The sequence below is a fragment of the Ursus americanus genome, chromosome 30 (genome assembly GCF_024610735.1).
Source record: "Ursus americanus isolate L20-20 chromosome 30, mUrsAme1.1.p, whole genome shotgun sequence".
Classification (NCBI taxonomy): Eukaryota; Metazoa; Chordata; class Mammalia; order Carnivora; family Ursidae; genus Ursus; species Ursus americanus.
The window spans coordinates 12,226,553-12,254,286 of NC_142156.1; the positions used below are offsets into that span (position 1 = coordinate 12,226,553).

At 49.5% G+C, this 27,734-nt stretch overlaps 1 protein-coding gene across 3 annotated transcripts in view; it reads left to right on the forward strand.

Moving 5' to 3' along the window:
• Nucleotides 1–27,386, forward strand: part of NOS1 (nitric oxide synthase 1) — a 170,751-nt gene extending 143,365 nt beyond the window's left edge. For all 3 annotated transcript variants that reach the window (XM_087857307.1, XM_087857309.1, XM_087857308.1), the window contains 13 exons: nucleotides 807–923; nucleotides 4,637–4,811; nucleotides 8,416–8,554; nucleotides 8,999–9,077; nucleotides 15,228–15,421; nucleotides 16,883–17,052; nucleotides 19,683–19,893; nucleotides 20,623–20,710; nucleotides 22,282–22,403; nucleotides 23,458–23,606; nucleotides 24,889–25,083; nucleotides 25,699–25,817; nucleotides 26,818–27,386. In XM_087857307.1, coding sequence (XP_087713433.1) covers nucleotides 807–923; nucleotides 4,637–4,811; nucleotides 8,416–8,554; nucleotides 8,999–9,077; nucleotides 15,228–15,421; nucleotides 16,883–17,052; nucleotides 19,683–19,893; nucleotides 20,623–20,710; nucleotides 22,282–22,403; nucleotides 23,458–23,606; nucleotides 24,889–25,083; nucleotides 25,699–25,817; nucleotides 26,818–26,833 — 1,774 coding nt within the window. In that variant the 3' untranslated portion in view covers nucleotides 26,834–27,386. The remainder of the gene's footprint in view (nucleotides 1–806; nucleotides 924–4,636; nucleotides 4,812–8,415; nucleotides 8,555–8,998; nucleotides 9,078–15,227; nucleotides 15,422–16,882; nucleotides 17,053–19,682; nucleotides 19,894–20,622; nucleotides 20,711–22,281; nucleotides 22,404–23,457; nucleotides 23,607–24,888; nucleotides 25,084–25,698; nucleotides 25,818–26,817) is intronic.
• Nucleotides 27,387–27,734: the final 348 nt, after the last annotated feature.

The following is a 27,734-nucleotide window of genomic DNA, read 5'->3' on the forward strand; positions in this document are numbered from 1 at the left end:
CAGGCGCCCCTTAACTGTGTTTCTTTTGAATCCATGTAACTTTACGTGTCAATAGATACACAGAGCTACCCTAGAGAACAACACAAGTTAGTTCCTGGCTGCTCAGAGTGAGGACTGGGGACCGGCAGCATCGGCATCTCTTGGGTACTTCTTAGAAATCCCGAACCTCAGGCCCTGCCCAAATCTGCTGAATCAGAATCTGCCCTTTAGGGGCGCCTGGGTGGCTCAGTCATTAAGCGTCTGCCTTCAGCTCGGGGCGTGATCCCGGCATTCTGGGATCAAGCCCCGCATCGGGCTCTGCCGCTGGGAGCCTGCTTCTTCCTCTCCCACTCCCCCTGCTTGTGTTCCCTTTCTTGCTGGCTGTCTCTCTCTCTGTCATATAAACAAATAAAATCTTAAAAAAAAAAAAAAAAAGAATCTGCCCTTTAACAGCATCCCAGGATGATTTTCATGCTCGTTATAATTTGGGAAGCAAGGAAGTATGGTCTAATGGTTAGGGGATGGTCTGTACTATTCGTGACTTTTTGACCATTAAATCATTTTGACCATCTTGCTCTCAAGATCCCTGAGTCAAGTGTTGTCAGAAACCTTTTAAAGACAAGTGGTGTCATATGCAGATGGCTAGCTATCATCGTGGTGGATGAAGGTAAGTTGATCCGTTCTGGAAGAGTCCATAGAAGCGCTATGGTCTCAACATGCAAGAGAAGGTCCTAGAAACAGGACTGGTCATTTGAAGATCCTTTGGGGTGTTGACCTCGAGAGGGGGTTCCAAGCCAGAGCTCATGGGCTTTCTTGTGTTTTGGCAGGAGCTACAAGGTCCGATTCAATAGCGTTTCCTCGTATTCTGACTCCCATAAATCGTCGGGCGATGGGCCAGACCTCAGAGACAACTTTGAGAGTGCTGGACCCCTGGCAAATGTGAGGTGAGCAAGGGCCGAGGGCATCAGAGAAGACATCTCGGTGAACTGGATTCAGTTACAAAGTGAGCTCTTTGTTAGTGGGTCTCCCTTCTACTCCCATCCACCTCTTGAATAACCGGCAGCACTCTTATTGTCTGGGGACTCCCACAGGCCTGTTAAAGCACACTAGCTGGGCTCTCCTGTGACCTCTTCCTATATACTCTTAGAGCTCCATTGCCCAAATCTCACCCCATCATCAGCACATCATGTGTGCTGAAAGATGTTAATCCCTAGAAATCACTCAATGAGCTACCCTTCCTGGTGATATGTTTTACACCTAATAGAAGCTTCTGGAGACACCCCACCATGCCCCAGCAGCTCTCAACCCTGGATACACATCAAAATCATCTGGCGACGTTGGCAATGTGCCAGTAACCAAGCCCCATTTCCAGAAATTCTGATGTAATTGATCTAGAATTGGGCCCAAGTGACTCTAATGTGCAGTCAGATTCAAAAAATATTGGCCCAACCCATGTTTACCAAAGTATAGTGGTCACACACCACAAGATTATTTTAGGTAGGACATGGACAGATATTTTGTATTTCAACAGTTGTGAATTCAATTCAATGAGCACTTAGAAAGAAAGAAAACTGGATGTCACATCCTTGGTTTTGCCGATGTTAGTCAACACAACGCTCACGTAAGCCTAGTATCCTGGCCTGGCCACCAATCTTCCTGACCTTTGCCAACCAGACCTTCTCGTTATCTGCTCACAGCAATGCTTGGTAGATGCCTCACATCACAGGGGTCCTAGATATCGAAGTTTTCTGTCCAGCGGTGCCCTTTTTAATAGACTTTTTTTTTTTTTAGAACAGTTTTAGGTTCCCAGCAAAACTGGGAGGAAGATACAGAGATTTCCCTTATACTCCCTTCCCCACCCCCAACAAAAACAGCCTCCCCCTGCCCCACCATCTCTATCCAGAGTGGCGCCTTTGTACAGTGAATGAACCGACACTGACACATCATTATCACACAACGTGCATAATTCATATTAGCGTCACCCTTGGCATTATTCATTCTGTGGGCCTTGACATCAGCGCATTGGTTTAGCTTGACATTGAACGTCAGTTTTGTGCTTTGACAGCCAGACCCATTTTTTCCGTATTAAATCTGTCATGGCTTAGGGTAGGTATTGGCAGGCTACAGCCTGCAGGTGCATTCAGCCTGGCCACTGTGTACTCTTGCACAACCCATGAGCTGGGAATGGTTTTTCTAGTTGAACATTTGCAATTCACTTGATGATAGGAAACATTACCATTGAATGCCAATTAAGCAAAACGCTACCCCCTCCCCAAAAAAGGAATTCTATCCTCATACGTAGACATAGTACTAAAACATTCAATAACTTCAATAACTGTAATAATAATTTAAAAAAATTTTTATTTTGTCAACAAAAATGTGCAGGAATTCGTTTTCTGTCTGTTATGTAAGTATCTACATAATAGATTCGATTTTGCTTCTTGGCCTAGAAACCTAAAAATATTTACTCTCTGGTCCCATGTATGAGAAGTGTGCCGGTTCCTGGTTTGGAGGCTTACGATAGGAAGTTGGAAATCATGAGGTGACGATGGTGGTGAAGATGTTGAGTCTAGGAAGTAAGTGGGTCTTCAGGTGAACCAGAAAACATACTAATGAATGAATCACCTGAGCCATCTGTTAGTGAATACAAGTGGATTTGATAAGCTAGTGAAATTAAAAGCAAGCTAAACAGCAGGAATAAGGAAACAATAGTATTAGTGGAAGTCACATACGCCAGATTCCATGAACATAAATACAGTGTGTTTGAGGAGCAGCTCTGTAACCACAAGTCAAGTCATGACTGGTGCTAGGAATTTCCAATCTCCATTGGGCTGAAGCTAAGGGGCATAGCTTGGGGTGGAAGTGCTCCTTCCCAGCCCCCTCCAACCAGTCCACTCCTGGTTTACCAGCTCTCCAACCTGTCACACCACCATCCTTGGAGGAAAAGGTGAGGAATCCAGCTCTAGGAAGATCACAGGTGAAGAAGTGATGGGGGAAACACTGCCTAATCCCCCATACTTTCCTTGGAAAGGCTCTATAAGCCCAGAGGAAAGAAGGGCAGGAAAGGAGAAGAAGCTCCGTGGGGAAGCATGGGTGTAGGTTTCCAAGGACCAGATGTTAACCTCTGCTAACCCTCACTTGATCTGTGAGATGCCTAGATCTATCTCAAGTGCATTCTCCAATGACAGAGAGAATGGGAGTCCCTTCCCAGCTTCCCTCACCTCCCCTGTGTTCCCCATCTCAATCTTTGGCCAACTGGGCCCCTTCATCCTAAACAAAGAGATTCAGAGGCAGAACCAGAGCCAGCATGGAATAGCTTACACAGCTCCATGCCTGGGCTTGTCTGAGATGACAGTCTACGGCAGAAAACTCTGACCCAGGAAAGAAGTGGGGCGTGATGTTCCTGTCTCACTTACCAACCTGTTGCTCCGGTCCCAGTGAGGTCGAGACCCACAGCCAGGACCGAGCCCTGGAAGTGTGACATAAAGTGTCTGTAGGACAGTGAACTAGCAAAAGTGTCGATCTGAGACAGAGCCCTTCCCTTCTCATCCTCAAGTCAAGGCAGCCCACTTTAACAGAGAGGAAAATCTCATTAACTTGACCCCCACTGATTCAAGTGCCCACGTTTTCTTGGTGTTATCTAGGCAAAAAGGGTTTGCAAAGCAAATTAATTTCATAGACAGTGCAAGGTGTGGAGTCAGCATATTTATAAATCTTTCATCCCCTTTTAGAAGAACCTGTTTATCCACCAACATTTGATGTGGGTTTTTTTGTTTTTAATTCCAGTTAGTTAACATACAGGGAACATTTGATGTGTTAATGACAAGTTCTTCTGATCCCCTCGTTAATACAGGTCCCTGAGGACTGTTGTATGATGATTTTCATTATCTTTGTACTTAAAACTCATCTGGTTGTGTCCGTGATAGAATTCAAGCCTTCCCCAAAAAGTAGACTAGTTTCTCTGGCTTAGAAAGGGACACAGAGGCAACAAGCCAATGGCTCTGGGTCATCGCTATCCCTAACTCAGCCTCCTAGGGACCACTGGGAATGATCTCCTGAGGATGTTCATACCTAACAGAGACCAGAAGGAAAGGAGACAGGCCCCAAGGGCTCCCACATTTTAAAATGATCTTCTCCAGGTGAGCTCAGGACTATCTGACCACCATGGGCTAAATAAACATGGTCCTTCTAGAGATAACCAGATGTCTTAGTCTGCTCAGGCTGCCATACAAAATACCAGAGTGGGTGGCTTCCAACAACAGATACTTATTTTCTCACAGTTCTAGAGGCTGGAAGTCCAAGATCAAGGTGCCAGTAGGATTGGTTTCTGGTGAGGCCTCTCCTCCTGGCTTGCAGATGGCCGCCTTCTAGCTGTGCCCTCACATGGCCTCTCCTCTCTGCACTGTCAGAGTGAGAGAGTGTTATTGGTGTCTCTTCCTCTTTTTCTAAGGACACTGGTCCTATTGGACTAGGGCCCAACCTTATGACACCATTTAACCTCAGTTACCACCTTAAAGGCCCCATCTCCAAATTCAGCCACATTGGGGTTAGGGTTTCAACATATGAATTTGGTGGAGGGACATAGAGTCCATAACACCAGACACCTCCTCACGCCCCACAGTCCCCTAACACGGACCTTTTGTTGTCTCCTTGGCAGGTTCTCTGTGTTTGGCCTTGGCTCCCGTGCTTACCCGCACTTCTGTGCCTTTGGACATGCTGTGGACACCCTCCTGGAGGAGCTGGGAGGAGAGAGGATCCTAAAGATGAGGGAAGGGGATGAGCTGTGTGGGCAGGAAGAGGCTTTCAGGACCTGGGCCAAGAAGGTCTTCAAGGTAACCACCAGCCCAGATCTCAGACCTAAGGGGAAGTCACACACACACCCCCCCAAGATCTCCAAAGACGGAGTTCCTACACCATCAGAAATAGAAGAAACTTGAGAGAACCCCCAGTATTTCCCCCATGTATCCAGCCAGGATACAGGTTTCAACAACTCAGATGAGTTTGGGTGAACTTAAAACACACATTCTCCACCCAGAATCTAACCCCCTGCATTATGGGTAGGGAGTGAGTCTATTAAAAAAATTGTAGTCTTGGGATTTCAGAGCTGGGAAGAATCTGTCCCTCCCGCACATTTGGTAGACAAGTAGACCGAAAACATAAAGTTGGTTAGCCACACCAGGGGGCGTGCCTCGCCCTGGAGCTCAGGTTTCCAATTTGTCTACTTGGACAAGCTTCTCCCTCTTGTGCTAGATCTTCACTGACCAATACAGCAGCCGCTAGCCCCGTGTGCTATTTAAATGTCAATGTAAATGAACATTCAACAGGCTGAATGGATAAGTGAGTACGGTATGTCTAGACAATGCAATATGATTCAGCCAAGAAAAGAATGAAGCACTAACACCTGCTATACCATGGATAAGCCTCGCAAACCTGCAGAGTGAAAGAGGCCAGGCACAAAAGGTCTATGCTTCCATTCATAGGAAATGTCCAGGACAGGCAAATCCATACAGAGATCAGATTCATGGTTGCCAGGGGTCTGGAGAAATGGAAAATGGAAATGATTGCTAACGGGTATAGGTCTTCTTCTGGGAGGATGAGAATGTTCCAGAACTGGATAGCAGTGGGGGTTGCAGGACTCTCTCAACACACTAAAAACCGTGAAATTGTACATTTTAAAATGATGAATTGTATGTTGCATGAAAAGTGTCTATATATATATGCATAGAAATAATTAAAATATCTATAATATAGTATAGTGTATATTATGACAGAAATATTATATACGACATAATTGCATAAATATATTTATCCCACATAAAATAATTACATATGTATTTTATATACCATAATGAATGTATAAAATTGTAATCATTTTTAATTAGATTTTTAATTCTATTTACTATCTATATTAAATAGATTCTATTTAAAGATCCCATTCCTTGGCTGCATATTTCATGTACTCAGTAGCCACCCCAGGAGACAGCATAGAACATTCTCATCGTGATAGAACATCCTTTGGACAGTGCAATTCTAGACATGAGGTCACAGGAGAATAATGAATAATGGCCTCCTATCTGCGTGTGGGGCGTGATTCAGTTGGCCATCCTGGGAAAAGCAAAAAACCATGAATGCCGACCCTCCTCCTTCCTCCACCCCAAAATGCATTCTGTCCAGCAGCCACAGGAGAAAGGATCCATGCAATGTCCTGTCAGTCATTTGCACTTTCCATCTGGCATGCTGATGCAGATAGGGAGGAAAAGGGGAAACTGAGGCCCCTGAGCTTTCTGGGTATCTGTGCGGGGAGGCTGTGTCCATAAGCCTGTTTCTGCATTTCTTCCTAGACAAGGAACATTGTGATAACTTAGCTTTTGTTACCTTGAGACCACTATGGTTCTTGACTTCAGTCAGCCCACTTTGATGGAGCACTCCAGAAGCGGGGTCTGTCACAAGGCACTGTATCCTTTAGCTGTACCCCGCCATTCTCCCACCAAACACCCAGTCCTGGCGACCACTCATTGGTTTCTGTCTCCATAGATTTGCCTCTTCTGGACATTTCATGTGAATGAGATCAGATAGTGTGTGATCTTTTGAACCTGGCTCATTTCACGTGTTTAAGGTTCAACCCCATTGTAGTATATATATCAGTACTTCATTGCTTTTTACAGCCCAATACTATTCTGCTGTATGTATATGTCATATTTTGTTTATCCATCCATCAGTTGATGGATGTTTAGATTGTCTGAAAATCAACACAAGGCCAAAAATGGTTAAAGCTACCCTGAAAAACCTCTTGAATTGGGGCACCTGGGTGGCTCAGTCAGTTAAGCATCCGACTCTCGGTTTTGCCTCAGGTCATGATCTCAGGGTCATGGGATTGACCCCACATCAGGCTCTGTGCTCAGCACAGAGTCTGCTTAAGATTCTCTCTCTCCCTGTCCCTCTGCCCCTCCCCACCTTGCTCATATGCTCTCTCTCTAAAAAAACAAAAATAAAAACACTCTTAAATTATCCATGGCTTTTATCCCAAAAACCTGAGTTCCAAATGGTAATTTTTAGGATTACTGAAGTCAGAGAATTGATTGACCTTGGGGGGGAAAAGAAAGAAAGAAATAGAAAAAAAGCAAAATTCATAGGCAGGTGTTCAAACATTCAATATGTTCTGCTTTTAATGTAAGTGTTTAAATTTTTAGAGGAGGATGGAGAGGAAGTTCTAAGGTGTTTATTTTCTTTTTTAAGATTTAGTTTATTTTTTTAAAGATTTTTATTTGAGAGAGAGAATGTGCTCGAGAAAGATCACAAGCAGGGGAGAGGGGCAGAGGGAGAGGGAGAAGCAGACTCCCTGCTGAGCAGGGAGCCTGACATGAGGCTCAGTCCCAGGACCCTGGGATCATGACCCGAGCCGGAGGCAGACGCTTAACTGACTGATTTTATTTATTGATGTTATTTATTTGAGAACAACAACAGTCTCCCCGGTTTTATTTATTTGAGAGAGAGAGTGAGCATGAGCGAGGGGTGGGGTGGAGGGAGAGGGAGAAGCAGACTCCCCTGCTGAGCACAGAGCCTGATGCGGGGCTTGATCCCAGGACCCTGAGATCGTGATGTGAACCAAAGGCAGACACTTAACCGGCTAAGCCACCCAGGTGCCCCAAGGTGTTTATTTTCTTGCTTAATGTTAGGCCTCTACAAATATTGGTTTCAGGAATAAATGACATAAAAGTTACATATTAAATAGAGGTTAAATGCTAAAGTCATTAATTAGTAAATATGATATGTCCAGCATATCAAAGCATTCAAAAAATATAGGATGGATTAGTGGATAGATGGATGGATGAGTGGCTTGCAGGTTGGTGGTGGGATGGACAGATGGGTGGATGGGTGGGTGAGTGGAAGGAAGGAAGGTTTAGATGGAGGGATGGTGGGATGGATGGACAGAAGGAAGGGAAGGGGAGGAAGGGGAGGAAGGGGAGGAAGGAAGGAAGGAAGGAAGGAAGGAAGGAAGGAAGGAAGGAAGGAAGGAAGGAAGGAAGAAAGGAAAGGAAAGGAAAGGAAAGGAAGGAAGGAAGGAAGGAAGGAAGGAAGGAAGGAAGGAAGGAAGGAAGGAAAGGAAGGAAGGAAGGAAGGAAGGAAGGAAGGAAGGAAGGAGCAGGGAAGGAAGGAAGGGTGGGTAGATGGATGGATGGAAGGATGGATGGACAGATGGATGGAAGGAAGGAAGGAAGAAAGGAAGGGAGGGGAGAAGGGAAGGAGGGCAGGTAGGTGGAGGGATGGAGGGATGAATAGACAAATGGATGGATGGATGGATGGATGGATGGATGGATGGATGGATGGATGGATGGATAGGTGGGTGGATGGATGGATGGATGGATGGATGGATGGATGGATGGATGGATACATGCCATGACTGGGAGGTCACTGAGAGCCCTGCGTGTGCCACAGGCAGCCTGTGATGTGTTCTGTGTGGGAGATGACGTCAACATCGAGAAGGCCAACAACTCCCTCATCAGCAATGACCGCAGCTGGAAGAGGAACAAATTCCGCCTCACCTACATGGCCGAAGCTCCAGAACTTACGCAAGGTACCTCTCACCACTCTCCTGGAGAGGCATGCAGGACAGTGGGAGGGGGGAAGGGGGAGGCAAGACAGAGTGTCCCCCCCCACACACTGAAAGGTGCTGAGAGAAGCTGGGTGTCATGGCTTCCGTCTGTCTTGAGTGCAGTCCTCTGAAAACAAATACACTGCCAGCGCCCCACACCCAGTCGCCCTGTGCCTGGACGTCTCTCCCTCCAATGGGGTGGTGCGTTACCCTGAAACTCTTCTTCTCAGCTCAGCTCCACCAGATTTGCTCTTGCTTCTGCATTATCCACAGCCCCCCCCACCCACCCTGTGTCTTTTCTTTCATCTCTTCACTTCACTCCAGAGGACAGTAGACGCGTGAAGAGAGGGTCAGGAGAAGCTGGAGGCTTTGTACTGACCATGGTTTAACCCCAGCTCAGGGAGACTGTTGTTGTTCTCACCGCAGGTCTGTCCACTGTCCACAAAAAGCGGGTCTCAGCCGCTCGACTCCTCAGCCGTCAGAACCTTCAGAGCCCTAAATCCAGGTAGGAACCCCTTGGTTGGCTGGCGGTTCCCCACTCGTGCTCCAGATGCCCCCCACAATCAGGGAGGAGCCCTGGTTGACGCGGAGGACTGGCTTCCCTCGACCATCCCAAGTGCCACTGAGATCCGCTTACTGCTTTGTAACATCGAGGTTTCCCGCTTTCCCTTTGCCAAGCTCCGACCTAGAGGGAGCGGGAGAGGCCATGCCGGTGATCATCGTGGAGAGCAGAAAGGGAAAGGATTCATGAGGCATTTTTAATTCAGAGCACACCCTTGTGGACTGCTGAATGTCCGTTGTACCACAGCGTACTAGTCAGAGAACACTTCCTCCTTGGGGGTAATTCTTCTCTAGAGTCCCGAAAACTGGCTACCCAGATGCTGCTTAAATTCCTTTGGGATGATGGGAGGTTCATTACCTCACCAAACAGCCCACTCTGTGTTTCAAAGTCCTAATTGTTAGAAATTATCTTCTATTGCTATAACCGAAGGGCATCTTCCCAGCACTCCACACCGATCTCAGTTATACGCTGGTGACACCCAAAACAAACTCCGTTCTTCCAGATGAGAGACCTGCTAATAGCCACGGACATTGGCCAGTCTCTCCTGGGTTTTGATTCCTTCAAACCGTGCTTCCTAAGACCCCGTTTCCCAAGCCTTTCACTTTAGTAAAAGGACACACTCTGTCCTGCCGGCAAGGTCATTCTCAAACCCGGTCACAGCACAGCGGAGGACGTGGCACACCTGCCGCGTGCCCTGGGGCCATGATAGCCACCCCCCGACCTGAGCAGGACACACTTACGCCACCCAAGATCGCGGGCTTTGTCCTGCACCCATGCCGCTCTCCCATTAAAGCTTACACCCTTGCTGCTGTTTTCAAAGGGAGTGAGCCAGGTCTGTCCATCCCTCGACTTCTGTAAATAAGATTTTTGGCCTTAATGAAGTCCTTTGCGTTGATCCCTAAGGAATGGCATCTTTTTTCACTTTCTGGTTACAGCCCATGCCGATCTTTTGAAATCTTGATTCTTCAGTCCAAAGAGTAGGCTCACGAGCTGGACAGCCCTGGGTTCTGACCCCAGCTCCACTGCACACCAGCCGTGTGACCGTGGGCCAGTTACTCAGGCCCTCCGAGCCCCTGTCTCCTGATGCAGAATGGGAACGGCGGCTGTACAGATTTGCTGACATTTCTCTAGTGCTTTCTGTGTGCCAAGCCCTGTCTTGAGTCCTCTCTGTGCAGGATCTCCCAGAACTCTTGACCAGCCCAGGAAGTCAGTACTATTATCATCGACGTTTTTTGGTTTTTGTTTTTTTATTTTTCTAAAGATTTATTTATTTTAGGCAGGGAGGGGCAGAAGGAGAGGGAGAGAGAGAATCTCAAGCAGACTCCCCACTGAGTGTGGAGCCGGACGCAGGGCTTGATCCCACAACCATGACCTGAGCTGAAATCAAGAGTCGGATGCTCAACTGACTGAGCCACCCAGGCGCCCCATCATCGATGTTTTAAATATGAAAAGTGATAAGTAGATAATGCAAGTGACTTTTTCAAGGTCACATAGACTCAGGTCTCCAGCTCCAAAGTCAGCATGCCGAATGGCTACCCAGGTGTCCTCCAGAGCGTTGCAAGGCTGCTGCATTAAGGACGAGGTGCAAGAAGCAACTCTCACATGATACCTTCCCTTATCCGTCCCAGCTTCAAACACGTGCAAATTTAGTATGCATGCTTTCTACGTGGCCTTCAGACCGCTGATAATCAGCAGGATGAACCCCCCAAGCTCTCATGTACTCTCTTAGATCCTCAAACATTAAAGAAATGGGTTGGGAAATGAATCCCTTTGAATAAGTAGTTAAATGCAACATTCGGAGCATAGAGATCTCTGATACAGAGAGGGACCTTGTGTTTGAAATACGCACCCTTACTTCCCATTTCTGCCCCGTGGCAAGGGATGACTTCAGTAGCATGGAAGAGAAGAGACTAAGAATCCACTGGAAATTTCCTTTAGCAACAAACTGTGAAAGACCAAATCACAAAAATTACTCCCTAAACCCTGGTACATAAAAAGCAAGGTCCTTTGCAAATATTCTGATGCTAAGTTGGACCAAAGTCCCAGAATAACCCCCACTCACCTCTGGACAGGGCAGCTGACTCTATGCTGAGTGACTTACAAGAGACTATTTCAGCAAGGTTGGGACTAGAACCTACTATTAAAATCAGTCGTGAATTAACACAAAAAGGATCAAATTGCATGTAGGTATCTCTCTCTTTAGAAGCACACTCTAGAGCATGACCTATTTTCAGGCTTACTGCTATCGCCAGTTTTATAAGTTGTTGGTTTGTTTTAAGGGATAATCGAGTAAAAAGAAAAGCATGATACTCTCTCCCATTTCCCCTGCCCAAGTTGGCGCAAAGTCAGGCTGTTTGGGCCAGGAGTCCATAAGCGAGATATCACAAATTACTCCCTGCCCCCCAGACCCTTAATTGCAAGCAAAGTGCATAAGAGGAAGTAAACAGCCTTCTGGGGGTGATCCTTGCACATCTAAAGAGAAAAGTGACCACAGTTACTGTCTGGCCAGGAAATACATTTTCTAGGTACCCTAATTAGCAAACAATACAGAAAGGAGGATAATGGAGCAGTAATGGGTGTGGTGATCATAAGTCCTACATGTCCGAAGGAGGAGGAGAAGTGCAGGGTAGGCTTTAGAAAGGGAATGAGAACAGAGGAGGGACATCTAGGCAGAGGCTGGCAGATCAGAGGTGCGGAAGGGGGCCTCAGTGCTGGGCCATCGTGGAGAGTGGCGGGATATTACAATGGGTAGTTCTTGGTAGGGGAGCTCTTGGTTCTCATCACTCCTTGGATGAAATTGCTTCTCTCCAGCCTTCCCCATTTCAACAGAGAACATCAACATTTGGCTTAAGCCAAAAACTCCAGCATCTTCCTTGCCTCCTCTCCCTCCCTTACACTGCTCGTCCGGCCCTCAGCTGGTCCTCTGGGATTTGACCTTCAGCTTCATCTCAGACGTACAGCTGCCACCTTCAGCAAAGCCATATTCATCGATGTATGAGTGGCTACAATAGACCCTAACTTGTCTCCTTGTTTCTTGGCTTTTCTCTCAAAGATCCATTTCCAAACAGCAGCCAGACCAATCTTGGAAAAATGTAAATTGAATCCTGTCATTCCACAACTTTACACCCTCCAGTGGCTTCCCACTGGATTGAGGAGACCTCCAAACTTCTTGCCATGACAGGTCATGATGAAGGCCTCGTGATCTGGCCTCTGCCCAGCATTCTGATTTCCCTCCCCTGCCCCCTACATCTGTGTTGACCACTCTCCAAACACTTCAGCCTTCTTTCCTTTCTCCAAATATGCCATACCTTTTCCTACCCCAGGGCCTTTGCACATGTAGACACTCTTCCCAAACAGATCTTTGCATGTCCCTTTTTCTCATTGTTCAGGTCTCTGCTCAAATGTCACATCACCACAGCAGCCTCCCTGACCATCCTATCTGATGATCACTCACTCAGCCTGCTGCCCCCAGCCCATCACCACGCACCCATCCACATCACCAACTGCTCTGAGACCTTTTTAAGTTGCTTCTCAATGAGAATCGGACACTCAATGAGAATGGAACCCCAGACCCACCACTATCTCACCAGGGCCTAGAACAGTGCCTGTCACTCCATACATATTTGCTGAATGAATGAAACTTACAATGTTTATTCTTTTCATTAAAGAATAAACATTAGCTATTTTTTTCCCATTTAATGCTGGACGTTAGCAGACTGTTGTTTCATCTGTGAACCTGTCATTGAACCGCTGCCAAGCGTACATGCGTGTGTGTGTTTATGTCTGTGTGTGTATGTGCTATGCTTCTGGAATCTGGAGGAGGGGATGGAGGGGCCCCAATGACTACTACCTTCCCACACTGCCCTTTCTGCCCTTTCTCCCCTCCCCCTATACTTCTCAATGGCCCATATGTGTCCCAAGCTTAAAAAAAAAAAAAAAGCTTACAAAATCCTATACTTACAAACCCCCAGCAGAACTGAGATTTAAGACAACTGCTCTCCAGGTTAGTGCTACCAAGAGAGGGTTGGGGGGAATCTGCTTCCCCCACAAAGCTTCAAAGACCAGCCCATCAGGGTGCCCTGAGGCTACAGAGCCATACAGCGCTGCGGTTCTCAGAAGCTTGCAACGTCCCCTTGGTTAAATTCCCAGCATGGGCTGAGCCTGGGCCACCTAGCTAACCTGCCAGCTGCCTCCCCATTCCTGCCCCTTGTCTGCCTGACCACCTTATGTCACGTTCAAGAGGACTTGGGGGAAATGGCTGTGAGCGCAAGCCAGCTCAGCAAGTTCGGGTCCTCCGCATTTCTATTTTGTACCGGCCAGAAGAACAGAGGCAAATATACTTCTGAAAGAAATCGTGATGATCTGGGAGAAAGTGGGAATTGATTTGGGGGCCTTTCAAAGGCTTCCTGTGGTTGGCGCGGGAGGCTCCGAAATTGGCAGCCCCACAGCGCCCCCTGCTGGCTGTCAGCCTCTTAATTCCAACCCTGGTGCTGGCAGGGGGTGATGGTGTCTTTGCTCTCCAGGAACCAGGAATCCGTAGGAGCTCAGAGCAGAATCAGTCGTGCAAGTCTGTATAATTGACAAGATCAGTGCTCGAGACAGCAAAATCTGTCCAGGAAAGGAGAATGGGACCCCAGACCCTGACACCACCATTCACAGTCTCAGCCACCAATTTCCCCCACCCTCTGAAGGACAGGGGTGCCTTGCTTCGAGAAAATACTTGCAAAAAAGTAAATGTGCCAGCACAACTATTTTTAATACTGGTGGCTATTTTCAGCACAAAAGGGTTCTTGGGTGTGCCAGAAAACTCCTTTATATAGCGAGTTCCATTGATCTATTCAAGTGTTGATTTACATACCATGGAGAATGTAGAAACTTCATGTTGAATATGAAGTGTCTCTACCGAGAACCAGTTGGCAATGAAGAAAAGCAGATCTGAAATGCCCACGGAACCCAAAGAGGACAAAGAATCTGATTTACCAAAGTGTAATCAGCCCCCAAGTCCTCAGGTATTGTGTAAAGCAATAGGTCTGTACTAAAACCTTCTAATGGACCAGAACGATCATAGTCTGACAATTCATTCTTGAAGCCTTCCCTTAGCATGAGCCTCCTGCCCTTAAAATACAAAAACCAATGGAAAAGGGGAGGATCTGGCAGGACATAAATCAGTCTCTCTGTGCTGTTTTCTCCTTAGATCTCTCAAATGTATATTGGTGGATTTGTGCACAACCGAGACCAAATGTATTTCTCTTTTGTGATAATATGAGGAGCCCCCTACACACACACACACACTTAAAAGGGGGGGGCAGAGCTGGGATTCCCAGGAGAGATGGCATGACACAGACTGGGGACTCCACTGCCTTGGCTCCAATGGGGTCGTGATTCCTGGGAGAACCCCGGTTGGTATTGAGACTAGAGTCTGTTCTGGCAACCGGTTAACCCTGGGAGTCTGAGGTTCCTTCAGCCAATAAATATTTCTTGTGTACCAGCTATGTGCTGTGACTGTCCTATTTGCCAGGAATAGAGCAATGGACAAAACAGACAGGTTCCTTGCTCTCTGGAGTTTATGTTGTCCTGGAGGCTGGGGGGAGGGAGGGGCAGTAGGCAGGGGAGGGCAGACCACAAACCACACGATGATGTAAACTCCACAAGAGGGCAGATGCTGGTAAGTGCTATGGAGAAAGGCAAGTTTGGGAAGATAGAAAAGCAAGGAATCTGAGGACTGAACCCTGAGGGGCTCTAATGTCCAGAGTCTGGGGAGATGAGAAGGAACCGCCAAAGGAGAGAAGATCGGGAGAGTGTGGGGTGCTGGAACCCAGGAGAAGGGAGTTGAGAAGGAGGAAAGAGCAGCCACGTCCGGTACTGGTTCCGTGAGCAAGATGAGTGCTCGGAACTTGGCCTTGGGTTTGCACTGAGGAGCTCATGGGTGACCTGCTAAAAGACGTGGTTGGAACAGTGGGTGCCGAGGTCTCACTGGCATGGGCCCCACGGAGAATGAAAGGGGGAGCTCGCAGCCATGGGAAGAGACAAAGGAACAAAAAAAGGATGCAGTCGCTGGTGACGTATCTGATTGTTCCCCCCCTTTCCCTCCAGCCGATCAACCATCTTCGTGCGTCTCCACACCAACGGGAATCAGGAGCTCCAGTACCAGCCTGGGGACCACCTGGGCGTCTTCCCAGGCAACCGCGAGGACCTCGTGAACGCCCTGATCGAGCGGCTGGAGGACGCACCCCCGGTCAACCAGCTGGTGAAGGTGGAGCTGCTGGAGGAGCGGAACACGGCTTTGGGTAACTACGTGGCAGGGAGGGGGCCCCCCACCTGGCCCCTCTCCAGAGCCCTCCCCTTCTCCAGGGAGTCCCAGAGGCAGTGGGTGCCTGGGGAAGAGGAGACCCATCCTTCTTCCCAGTCATCAATCCGGGTGGGAGGGTGGGTCTCCGTCACCTGCAGCTTATGAGACGGAAGACTCCTCCTTTCTCGTGGCCGAACCACCTTGGCCCAGATGACTGAGCCAATGTCGGTGATGCTAGGACATCCATAGCTCCTCCTTGGGGGAAGGGGCTTCTGCCTGCCTTGATCACCCCGCCTCACTGCCCACCAAGTAAACAGCAGCTGACGTGTACCCCTCCCTCCTCTTAAAATCAAGAGGCGCCACATGCAGCTCGATGGCGGACTCAAGGTCAAACCATCATTAGATCAGGTTCCAGTCTGTTTCAGTGACCACCCTTGACCTTCCCGTTGAAGAACTTTTAAGGGCAAATGGGTCTCAGGGCTTCATTTCAGGAGGCACAGGTGAGCTCAGGGCTCAGATACCAGGAATCATGGTGACCCTACCTGACAGACAGCCCGGGATATGGTGACATATCACCTTTACAAAGGAGCTAGAGTGTACGCTCAGAGCAGAATGTGAAAATAGCACGTGGTCAAAGCCCGACTGGAAGTCCTTCAGGAAATACCACTTTGGAGAGACAACACTTTATCTTAATAAATCCAACCCAGCCAGTTCTTCATGTTGGAGCAGCACTTTTTACGTTGGGTTGAGTCCCTGGTAAAGTAGACGCTGTGTTTAGGGCTATATCCGATGGAAAATTACACAGAAGCAGTACAGCATAGTGGTTAGAACGAGGTCTGGGGCAGACCTCCCTGATTTCACACTTAGGAGCTGTGTGACCTTGGGCAAATTCCTTGACCTCTCTGTGCTTCCCTTTTTCTCAGTTGCAAAATGGGAATAATAATAGCACCCACCACCTAGGGTTGTCGTGAGGACTAAGTGAGTTAATAATATAAAGTGTTGAGAATAGCACTTGGCGTATAGAAAGTGCTAGCAAAGTGTTAGGCATGTTTGTCATTTTAAACGCTGGAATCCCATTAGAGGTTTGAGAGGCCAACACCATAAGAGGGTAGACAAAGCCAAAATAGACTCCTAGCTTGTGCTCAGTGGGGGGCTCACTGCACAGAATGCCAGAGGACGGACTGCCTCATGCTATTTTAATATTACTTTTTCATTTTTGAACTAATTTGCTCAATGGATTTTGGATATGCTCCTTGCACACATGAGGTGATCACATGGTCCCCAGAACCCTGGGTCTAGACGTGGGACATGGAAGGTGACAAGCCAAGGGATTGCTTGGCTCACCTGGCCCCGTCCTCTGCCCCAGGAGCAAATCTGGCCTTCCTGACTTGGACCCAAGCCCTTGGAGCTCAGGCTCGCCTTCCCCCACCCACCCCTCACCTCCATTGTACCTCCATAGGAGTTATCAGTAACTGGACAGATGAGCACCGCCTCCCGCCCTGCACCATCTTCCAGGCCTTCAAGTATTACCTGGACATCACCACGCCGCCAACGCCACTGCAGCTGCAGCAGTTTGCCTCCCTGGCCACCAGCGAGAAAGAGAAGCAGCGTCTGCTGGTCCTCAGCAGGGTGGGTCCCTGGCCTCCTACAACCCGAAGGGCATCTTTTACCTCCTAGTCAGTGGAGAGTTATAGAGCTCTTACAACAGTTGTCCAGCAGGTGGCAGTGTGGAGCAAGAGTTGCAGATTTTTAGTTTGCGGATGGTCGCCATATTGGCTAGTCCATTTTGGCTTGTCCTCACCATCCCCCCTCATTCTAACAAAGGTCCGACAGAACGAGGGTAGCCAGAGTTCTCTGGCCTAGTAGAAATTGGTGTTCGAACTCTTGTCCCTCCTCCCTTTGGAGTCCTTGAGCTTCCTTTAGCTCCATCTGAGCCCATGCTTAGAAGGAAAAGAAATAGAGAAGGATCCCACAGTGCCCTGTTTTAGAGAGAGGTCTTTCCCAACACAGAGGAGCTATTGGTAGCATCAATAGAAATGCATCAAACATTTCTACCATCCTTGCTTTGCAACCTAGGTAGGACTCACTTGCCCCAAGCTGCTGCAAAATCTTGCCCAGTAAGAGTCCTACCCAGGAGGACCACCCAGACTTCTCCCAGTGGGGGCTCCTCCCCACTAAGCAAGCCTCCAGCAAAGGATGGCTTAGCTTTCTTCTGCTGTCTAGGAGAGGGACGAATGATGGGCAGACAGGAAGAGGCTAATTCAAAGAATGTATATTACAGCTGGCCCTTGAGCAACATGGGGGTTGGGGTGCTGACCCCCTGTGCAGTAGAAAATCCACATATAACTTTTGACTCCCCAAAAACTTAACCATTAAGTTAGCCTACTGTTGACCAGAAGCCTTACCAATAACAGTTGATGAACACATATTTTGTATGTTTTATGTATTATACACTGTATTCTTTCCATGAAGTAGCTAGAGAAAAGAAAATGTTAAGAAAATCATAAGGAAGAGAAAATTCATTTACAGTCCTCTATTACATTGATCGAAAACAATTTGAATATAAGTGAACCTGCACAGTTCAAACCCATGTTGTTTGAGGGTCGCCTATATTTAGAAATGAGAAAACAAACATGAAAAGGAACACTTAGAAAGTTGTAAGTGGTTAATTCTGGGGAGTCGTAAACAGATTGGAGAAGTGGAGCATTAATTTTCATCATAAACTTTGCAGAATTGTTTAACTTTGTACACAGTGTATATGTATAACTTTAAATTTTTAATTAATGGTGTGGGGGGGGCTACTATGAAGAGGGACCAGAGATTGCACTGTTTGCACAGGACGATTTCAAGTAGAATTTGATAAACTGTACATATTAGCCCGTTTCTTCCAAAGAGCACAAACTCCAATGTGGGATTAAATGAGCGAGGATTTTTATTAAGGGAAACAACTGTGTGAGGGAAAAATGGGCAAGAGTGAGATAAGATTGGGAGGACCATCAGCCATCCAACAAGTCTGACTCCAAGGGAAGGAAGTGTGAATGGAAGCATCTGGAACGACAACCGCAGCCTTAGGAAGGACCAACATGGGTGATCTGTGTCTGTTTCCCATCGATGGCCATTTCAGGGAGCAGTTCCTGAAGCTCTTGGCTAATTGCACCCCTGCAGCTCGAGGTCAGTGAGGCTAGAGGTCTGCAAGGCACATTCTCAAGGATACCATGCCCTATCAATAAAGCAAGATGATCTCTAGGGCCACGGAGGAAAGCTTTGTTATATGGTGCACTTACGCTTTACTCCTCAAAATCTGAGCCTCCTGTAAGCAATCAGGGACTGCTGGGAGCAGCTTCTGAGATGTAAGAAAACAAAACTCCAGAGCCCCAGAGAGTTCCTCTGTTCCCTGGTAACAGGTGGGCTTTGCTGTCCACAAGCCCCTGCATGTGGTCCTCCACACCCTAATCTGTTCCTCGGGGGTTGTCATTCACCCTCTTGAACTTGACCTGTGCTCTCTGCCGATGCATCTCCAGCCCTGCAAACTCACAGGTCACAGGTCTGCATTCCATACCAGCAAATCATGACTCCCTCCACGGTGCTTCTCTGTTGACCTTTACATATGGCAGGACGTATTATGGTTAGGAACCCAAATTCTGGGGCCACACTGCCTAAAGCAGGGGTCAGCAACCTTTGTCCATAAAGAGCCTGGTAGTAAATATTTTAGGCTCACGGCCCATGAGATCTGCATCACAACCATTAAACTCCACCATTATAGCCCAACAGCATGGACAGTACTAAGTGAGTCGATGTGGTGGGGTTCCAATCAAATCTTATTTGTGGGCACAGAAATTCGAATTTCATATCACATTCTTGTGTCATGAAATAGTATGCTTCTTTTGATCCTCCCCCCCCAACAATTTAAACATGTAAAGACATCTCTTAGCTCATGACCCCTACAAACAGGTAGTAAGCCACATTGACCTTTTGGGCAGAAGTTTGCCACCCCCTGACCTAGATTCAAAACCCAGAATCACTGCCTCCAAGCCAAAGAGCCTCTGTATTTGTCAGGTTCCCCTGCTATAAAATAGGGACAACAGTCATACTTATTTCATGACGTCATTGTAAGAGTTAAGACCTGGCATGGAGTAATTACTGTGTGAGTGTTAGGTATCCTTATCAGTCCTGACCTTCTTCCCGGACGTTCTGATGCCCTCATTGGAAATGTGTACCAAGAACGGGGTACAAGATCTGCGTCCCTCTCCTTGGCACAGGGTTTGCAGGAGTACGAGGAATGGAAATGGGGCAAGAACCCCACCATCGTGGAGGTGCTGGAGGAGTTCCCGTCCATCCAGATGCCCTCCACCCTGCTCCTGACCCAGCTGTCCCTGCTGCAGCCCCGCTACTATTCCATCAGCTCCTCCCCAGACATGTACCCTGACGAGGTGCACCTCACCGTGGCCATCGTCTCCTACCGCACCCGAGGTAGGCAGAGGCACCGGGAGAGCCTCGGGGTCTGCATTTTGCCCCAGGGGCCTCTGCAGGGCTGCCAAATCCCAAATTCCCGGGAGGAGACCCACCCCAAGGCCAGGAACAGGTGGAAGCAGCGGGGCAGGCAAACTGTCCCCTTAGGCAGAGCCAAACCTGTGCAGAATCAGGAAGGAGGGAAGATGTGCACTTGAAAGCTTCCTCTACTTCCAAAACTCGAGAGCCTTTTTACTGCCTTCAGCCCCTCATCCCTCCCCCTCCCACGAAGGCAGCGATTGGATCAAGCCACCCCCACCTATCCCTTGGAGGGGGGGAGCCCTCTGGTGCATGAAGTCTCCTGGTTGTAGGTCAGTCAGATACCCTAGTGTTTGTCTCCCGTATTTTCCCTCCTTGATAAAGAAATTAAAATGCAAGGTGCCTGAGAGACCTCCGAGACCAGGATCCTAAAAAGCAACCCAGAGTGCATTGACTGAGATCTTTTCAGTAGGCAGGGTCTGAATCTGACCGACCCTTACCCATGGGAACCCTGGGCAGTTTCACAGCCAGGAGCTCACCCCAACTATACCATTCCCTCTTCCCCTTCAGAGGAAGGGATCCAGACAGGGAATTCCAAGGCAGAAACTTGGCATGGGGCTGTGAGCTTCTGCTCTAGAGGGAGCAGGGAGGCCAGTGACGGGGAACCCTGGGGGCAGTAGGCGCGCCAGACCACCTTGGTTATTCTGCCAGATGGAGAAGGACCAATTCACCACGGTGTGTGCTCCTCCTGGCTCAACCGGATACAGGCTGACGAAGTGGTCCCGTGTTTCGTGAGAGGGTAAGTAGCAAATGAAGAGAAATGAGCAGTTGTCCCAAACCTGCATACTCATGCCCTGAGTTGGGCTGAGTGGACCAGCCTCCAGGGTTCTGGAGAAATGGCTGAGTCAGACAGAATCGAGATCAACGCCGTATCACTCCAAGCTGTTAAGTAAATGGGACCATGGGACGGGCAACCCAGCAGCCCAGCCGCTAAGCAGGCTCCGCCCCCCCATCAAAGTCAGGTCAATGCAATGAATATTTATCAAGTGCATGTACTGTGCGAGATACTGGGGCTACAGTAGACAACCCAGCAAATGCAGATTCAGCTTTCCTGAAATCTGCAGACTGGGGGAAATTCTCTCCGCTGTTACCAGGCTATCTGTTCCCACTGTCTCGGAGATGGGGGAGGTCCAAACCCTCCTCCCATCAATCAGATCTGTTCCTCCCAAACCCCCAGTTGTTTTGGGTTTTTTTTTTAGTATTTTATTTATTTATTTGAGACAGAGTATGAGCAGGGGGAGGGGCAGAGGAAGAGGGAGAAGCAGACTCCCCACTGAGCAGACAGCCTGATGTGGGGCTCGATCCCATAACGCCAGGATCACGCCCTGAGCTGAAGTCAGACGCTTAACCGACTGAGCCACTCAGGTGCCCCCCAAACTCCATTTTAAAGGACCTTTCTGCCTACGATTAACAGTACTGTATCATGCACTTAAAATTTTTGTTAAGAGGGTAGATTTCATGGAAGTGGTCTTAACCACCATCAGATGAAAAATACAACTGAAACATTTTTCACAGTGAGGGCTATACCTGAGCTCTTAAGCCCAGTGGAGGTTCCTGCTTCGTCAGCCAATGACTTCTGTACCTGGGAAGGTGCAGAAATCCTGACCAGTGATTTTTCTCAGCTGTTGAGAGTGGAGAGTTCATAGAAAGGTCCACCTACTGCAAGCATTGGAATCCCCGGTGGTGCTTCAAAAATACAGTACCCTGAGCCCAGCCTTGCTGCAGTGCCCAAGAATCTGTACTTTCAACACCACCCGGTGATTCTCTGTACACTGAAGTCTGTTCCCTGATTTTAGGAGATCTCACTGGCGGCTAAGTCCGTGGTTCTCAGCAGGGGGTGATTTTCCCTTTCAGGGCACACGTGGCAAAGGCTGCCCAGAGTTTGGTTTGCCACAGCTGGAGGGTGCTCCTGGCATCTAGGAGGTAGAGACCAGGGTGCTGCTGAATATCGTACAATGCACAGGACTCCCCCCACCCCCACCCCGCCGTGGCCGAGAAGTATGCAGCCCCAAATGTCAGTAGTGCTGAGATCGCGAAAGCATGAGTTAAAATGATCCCACTGCCCGTTGTGGCTTAGCTCAGCAATGAGGAAAACTGGGAATTGGAGTGGTAGCCAGACCCTGAGGTGCTCCTGTTTTGGGATGTCCCCAAATCTATAGGACTTCCCACTCCAATAAGGGGCACCTGACCCTAGCTGGAGAGTGCAATCCCTCTGTATCACCAAGAAGGCCACCTGGTCTACCCAAGGCCCAGCCACCCTTGATCCAATTTGAGCACAGCAAGCCTTCTGATTCTCTCTCTCTTGTCCAGAGCACCCAGCTTCCACCTGCCCCGAAATCCCCAAGTGCCCTGCATCCTCATTGGCCCAGGCACTGGCATTGCCCCTTTCCGAAGCTTCTGGCAGCAGCGGCAATTTGATATCCAACACAAAGGTGGGTCACAATTCAGCAGCCAGGTGATGTCCACCCCACCTGGACCTGGGCGGACCCGCCTGTGTCTCAGCCGCCCAGAGGAATGTCGGAGTTATCTCTCCACCGCGTCATTGCCTGGGGGAGGGCAGGGAGATCCTAGTACTGACCTGACCCATGGATGAGGTTCATGGTTATACTTCAAAGGACCTGTCCCAACAAATCTGGCACACAACTTGTCCTAGGGTCTGAAATTCCATCCCCAGAAGACATTTCTTTGTTAAGGTAGGACCCATCTGAAACTTCAAGCAGCCTTAAGAGAGTAAACATTAAGCCTTATCCAAATATGTACGTTTATGGGATTGTCCCAAAGGCTGTTATTCAAGAGCAGACTTTGCTGTGTGAGACACACAACAGATCAGCCTTGGGAGGAGAGGAAGAAACCCATAGTTGCGGCATGCATTAATCAGGGATTTGTTGAGCATCTCATAAATGCCAGGCACTGTTGTAGGTGCCAAGGGACAGCCTTGAACAAGATAGAGAAACAGCTTAAAAAAAAAAAAAGCCACCCCCTTGGACCAGTCATTCCGGTGGAGTAGCTCACGTTGATAAAGAATTCACTGTGTATTCACTGGGCTCTAATGTGTGACGTCTCGAAGTAACCCTAGGAGGTACATGTTACTAGTACTTCCATTTTTGTACCTGTGGAAATGGACACGCAGTAAGTTAAATTGCTCATCATCGCACAGAGCTGGGATTCGAACCCAGGTACTGCGGCTGCACAGACAGGGCTCTCAGCACGACACAGTAGCGGGGGCTGCTAAGTAGCCAGGGGGCAGAAGGAAGGACTGAGACCCTGAACACACTTCACCGACTTCCCTCAGTATGTGCAGGTGCATGTGTATACATGGGTGTACGTGTGTGCCAGTACATACACCCCACCTGTGCCAGTGTTCGTGTGCCTCTATCCATGTGGCACGCACGAAGGTTCCCAGCACCCCTCCCCTGACACCACCAGCCTCCCCCCCAAATCGGGCATCAGAGCTGTGAGTGACGTGAGATCTTCCTGGTCCCCCAGGGATGAGCCCCTGCCCCATGGTCCTGGTGTTCGGGTGCCGGCAATCCAAGATAGACCACATCTACAGGGAGGAGACGCTCCAGGCCAAGAACAAGGGGGTCTTCAGAGAACTGTACACGGCCTACTCCCGGGAGCCAGACAAACCAAAGGTAACCTCCGGCCCGTGCACAGGCCCCGCACCCCAGCCCAAACACACACACACATGCTCGTACACACATGCGCACCCCAAACTCCAGACACCCCCTCACCTATTCGGAATTCTCCTCCGGGACATTGCTCTGTACTGCAGGAAGCAGGAGCATAAAAATATGGGTTTAAAACATTCAACGGCCCATATCATAGGATGCCACTTATGTGAAATATCCAGAACAGCCAGATCCGTAGAGACAGCAGATCTGAGGTTACCAGGGGCTGTGGCGACAGGGGAATGGGGAGTGACTGCTCGTGGGTACAGAATTTCCTTTTAGGGTGATGAATAAGTTCTAGAACCAGATAGAGTGACGGTTGCACAAGATAGCGGTGCACGAAATGCCCCCGAATTGTTCACTTTTAAATGGTTAAATGGTACATGAAATGTTTTGTGTATTTTACCAAAATAAAAATATTTTGAAAAAATGAATTAAAAAAACAAAACAAAACACGTAACAGTCCACAAGAGGCGCTACAGGTCAGCATGGATGCAGGCCGCAGGACTGGCGCGTGCTCCTACTGGATCTTGGGGAGATCCAGGGGGTCCTAGGAAAGGGGCTGGGACAGCTGGGGTGGGGTGGACACTTGGAGGGTGGGCAGTGGCTGTTTGATAGCTGGTGCAGAAGTACATCGATGTTTTTACAAGCGGGACAGCCGTGCCAAGACGAACCATCTGCGTGTCCGCCTCACCCCTGGGCAGTTTCCTAGACAGGTGAAAGGCATCCCAAACAAAGAAGGCAAATCCCCTGGAGGCTGTATTGGCCACCCCTGTGCCCACCCCACTTTCTCTTGGCCCACCTTCTACTCCAGCTCTTCCTGCAGCAGCTGGCTTTGTGCAGACGTAAGCTGACAGCCCCTCGCCTCTCCCATCTCTTGCTGTCTGCCCTGGGGCTTCTCTGGCTCCCCAGCATAGGACGAACCCCGCACCTAGCAGAGTACAGGTGTTAACTCCCCGTGGGGGACCGCTGGCCATTGGGCAGGGAGCAGGTAGATGGTGACCCCCTCTGCTCCTCCAGGTTATGGCTCTGGGGCGTGTTCCGCATGACCCTCTCCAGGGTCCTCAGCACAGCTGAGCTCCAACCCAAGGAGCAGCTCATTCACATACCCTCGGATCGGCCTTCCCTCTCTACTCACTCCTCCCGCTCCCCTGGGTGGCCTGTGTCAGGCTCTGCTCTCCTGGGGGGGTCGTGTGCTGCTGCCCAGGACCCAGCACCTTCTCACGGGTCTTCCTGCTCCCTGCAGAAGTACGTGCAGGACGTCCTGCAGGAGCAGCTGGCAGAACCGGTGTACCGAGCCCTGAAGGAGCAAGGGGGCCACATCTATGTCTGCGGGGACGTCACCATGGCCGCCGACGTCCTCAAAGCCATCCAGCGCATCATGACCCAGCAGGGGAAACTCTCAGCAGAGGATGCGGGCGTGTTCATCAGCAGGCTGAGGGTGAGTGACAGATCCCTTTTCCAGCATCCACTTCCTGTCTCCTCTTGCTCACCCCACCAGTCTCAGTGATTACAGGAGCCAGGATGACATCCCCGCCTGCTCCCATTTTCCCATTTATGGCTCGGGGTAGAGGATATCCATGGTCTCAAACTATAGTTGAGACAGAAGGAGGAGAACTGAGTGCTGGGTGTGCAGGTGCATGTATTAAACATAGGTGGGGGCTGTGGTGGGTGGAAATAACAAGCGGGTGGACCACTGGGTAGCTGGATAGAAACCATCCTAAACCGATTCTTCCTGCTCCCAGAACCAAGCTGCAGCACTGTCCTGTGCAGTTGTGCAGGTTGAGCACTGTACAAAAAGGTTTGTCCAAGGTGTGCCAGTTCAGATGTGAACTGAAATGTTCTTTGCCACCTGGGCTGCTGAGACCCCACACCCTGGAGGGCACAGGGTCTTGTGAAGCACAGTCTGAGAGGCCAGAGGTCCTCTAAGAGACACTGGGTTCCATCCTGTTTGTTTAGGACCCATCTTTTTTAGGGACATTCCATTCCAGGGTGTCAGCATGTCTGCCCCTCTCCTGCCTTTGGCTGGCATTTGAGGGCTGTTCCTGTTCCCCAGGATGACAACCGGTACCATGAGGATATTTTCGGGGTCACCCTGCGAACATATGAAGTGACCAACCGCCTTAGATCTGAATCCATTGCCTTCATTGAGGAGAGCAAAAAAGACACCGACGAGTAAGCTGGCTCCATCCCAGGGGCAAGGGGTGGGCAGAACCCTCTCTTCCCAGTCCTGATTGGGGGGGTGGGGATGTCTGGCTTCATTTGCCTTGGCTTTCCCACAGTGGAGAAGGGGCTGCAAATGCAAATTCCCAGGCCGCCCCAGACCTGCTGACACTGAAACTCTGGAGTGAGAACTGGGGTTTATGTTTTTAAGGAGCCCTCCAGGGAATTCTGAGGCCCCTCCAAGTGTGGGAACCCCGGCTTCGGATGCCTGCGTCTGCCCAGGGCGCCCCCGAGTGGAATGATGGCTCCAGCTTCTGGGAAGGTGTATTCCCAGCCACTGCTCCCAGCGTTTAGACCACCTCCCAACCCCCTAAACTGCCCAAGGCATTCTCATCCACGAAGATACCAATTGGTATTATTTTGACAACCTTCCTAGTCCTCTAGAAATTGCTGGAAACAGTCTGAGGCACCACAAAACTGGATTGAATCTCACTAGTTAAACCTCTTCTTAATGCTGGGAACTCTCAACCACGATGGTAATGCCGCTCACGCCATGCCCGCCACAGAGTGCCTCCAAACCACCACCGTGGGCCCCTTAAGTTAGGTAGGAATTGGGTGGTCTCATTTTCAGTAGCATAGGGAAGACACCCCATTTCTTAAACAGCCTCATTTTTTCCCCGTACATACAAAACTTATTTGGTGTCCGGTAGGCTCACGTTACCGCCTTTAAGATTCCAACTCCTTCGGCTGTCACAAAGCCCCTTCCGTGGTCCCCGTTCCTGGCCTGTTGTGTTGGTGAGCATGCACTCATTCATCCCTTCCTTAGGTCATCCCATCTTTCAAGACGAGCCCCAGCTAGGGGTCAGGTGCTGTCCAAGGCGGAGAGCCTGCAGAGAGAGGGTCAGTGAGGCCCCTGTGCCCAGAGCTCAGTGGCTTCTCTGCCGCTCCGTAAGGAAACAGCACAGCTTTGCCTCCGTGGCACTAACTCCCTCCCCCCCGTGTCTTCCCACAGGGTTTTCAGCTCCTAACTGGATCCTCTTGCCCAGACGGATGGCAGGGGGGCCGTCCCATGCGCCCCAGCGGGGCGGCTGCAGGTTTTATAAGCGTGGACACTGCTGAACCTTCCCTCCGGGACCCCGCGTGGCCCCCGCTGTCCCTCTCGTCCTGTCGCTGTGGTTTTTCCTCTTCTGGGTCCTTGCCCCTCGGTGGTTTCCTTGGCCTTCTTGGGTTTTCTCCTTGAGTTGCCCTGCTGCGATGCCTTTATAATCCACAGTGGCTCTCACAAAACTGTTTCCCCCTCTGTCTCTTCCCGACAAGGGCAGGTCACCGGTGCGTGACGTCACTGGAACGTGGCCGTTGCTCTGGGGTTCCCCCGGAGAGGCTGCAGGGACCGATCAGGAGAGTCTCTGAGCCAGTGTCTCTGCTGCTGAAGCCCCCCTTCTCCTTTTTTATGATGACGTCCTGGTCGTGTGTGGGTGTGTGTGTGTACGCATGTGACAGGCCTGGGTCTCCGTCTGTCCTCTTGCCTGTGCAAGCGTGTGGCCTGTAGACTCTCCGTGCTAAGAACTGTCCCCTGGTTCATCACACGTCCATAATTTCTATCTGTGCTCGTGTCCCTGAAACACTTGGAGTCACCCTCGTTGTCCTGCTTACAAAGGGCAGGGAGAAGCAAGTGTGATGATTAAGAGGGGAGGCTCCATCAAAAAGGGGCTCACAGAATTGGTCGCATTTAGATTCTGGTATCAGTTAGCGGAGCCCTCCCCAGGAAACGAACCCATCTCGTGTGGATTAAGCACATCTCCCCAACCCTACCTCCCACCCCAGACAGGATCACCCGATTGGGCCCTCCCCGGACCATCCCACCCACAAGACGGGGAAGTAATGTCCCAAGGAGTATGCAAGAAATAAGAATCGTCCCATCTTTGCCAC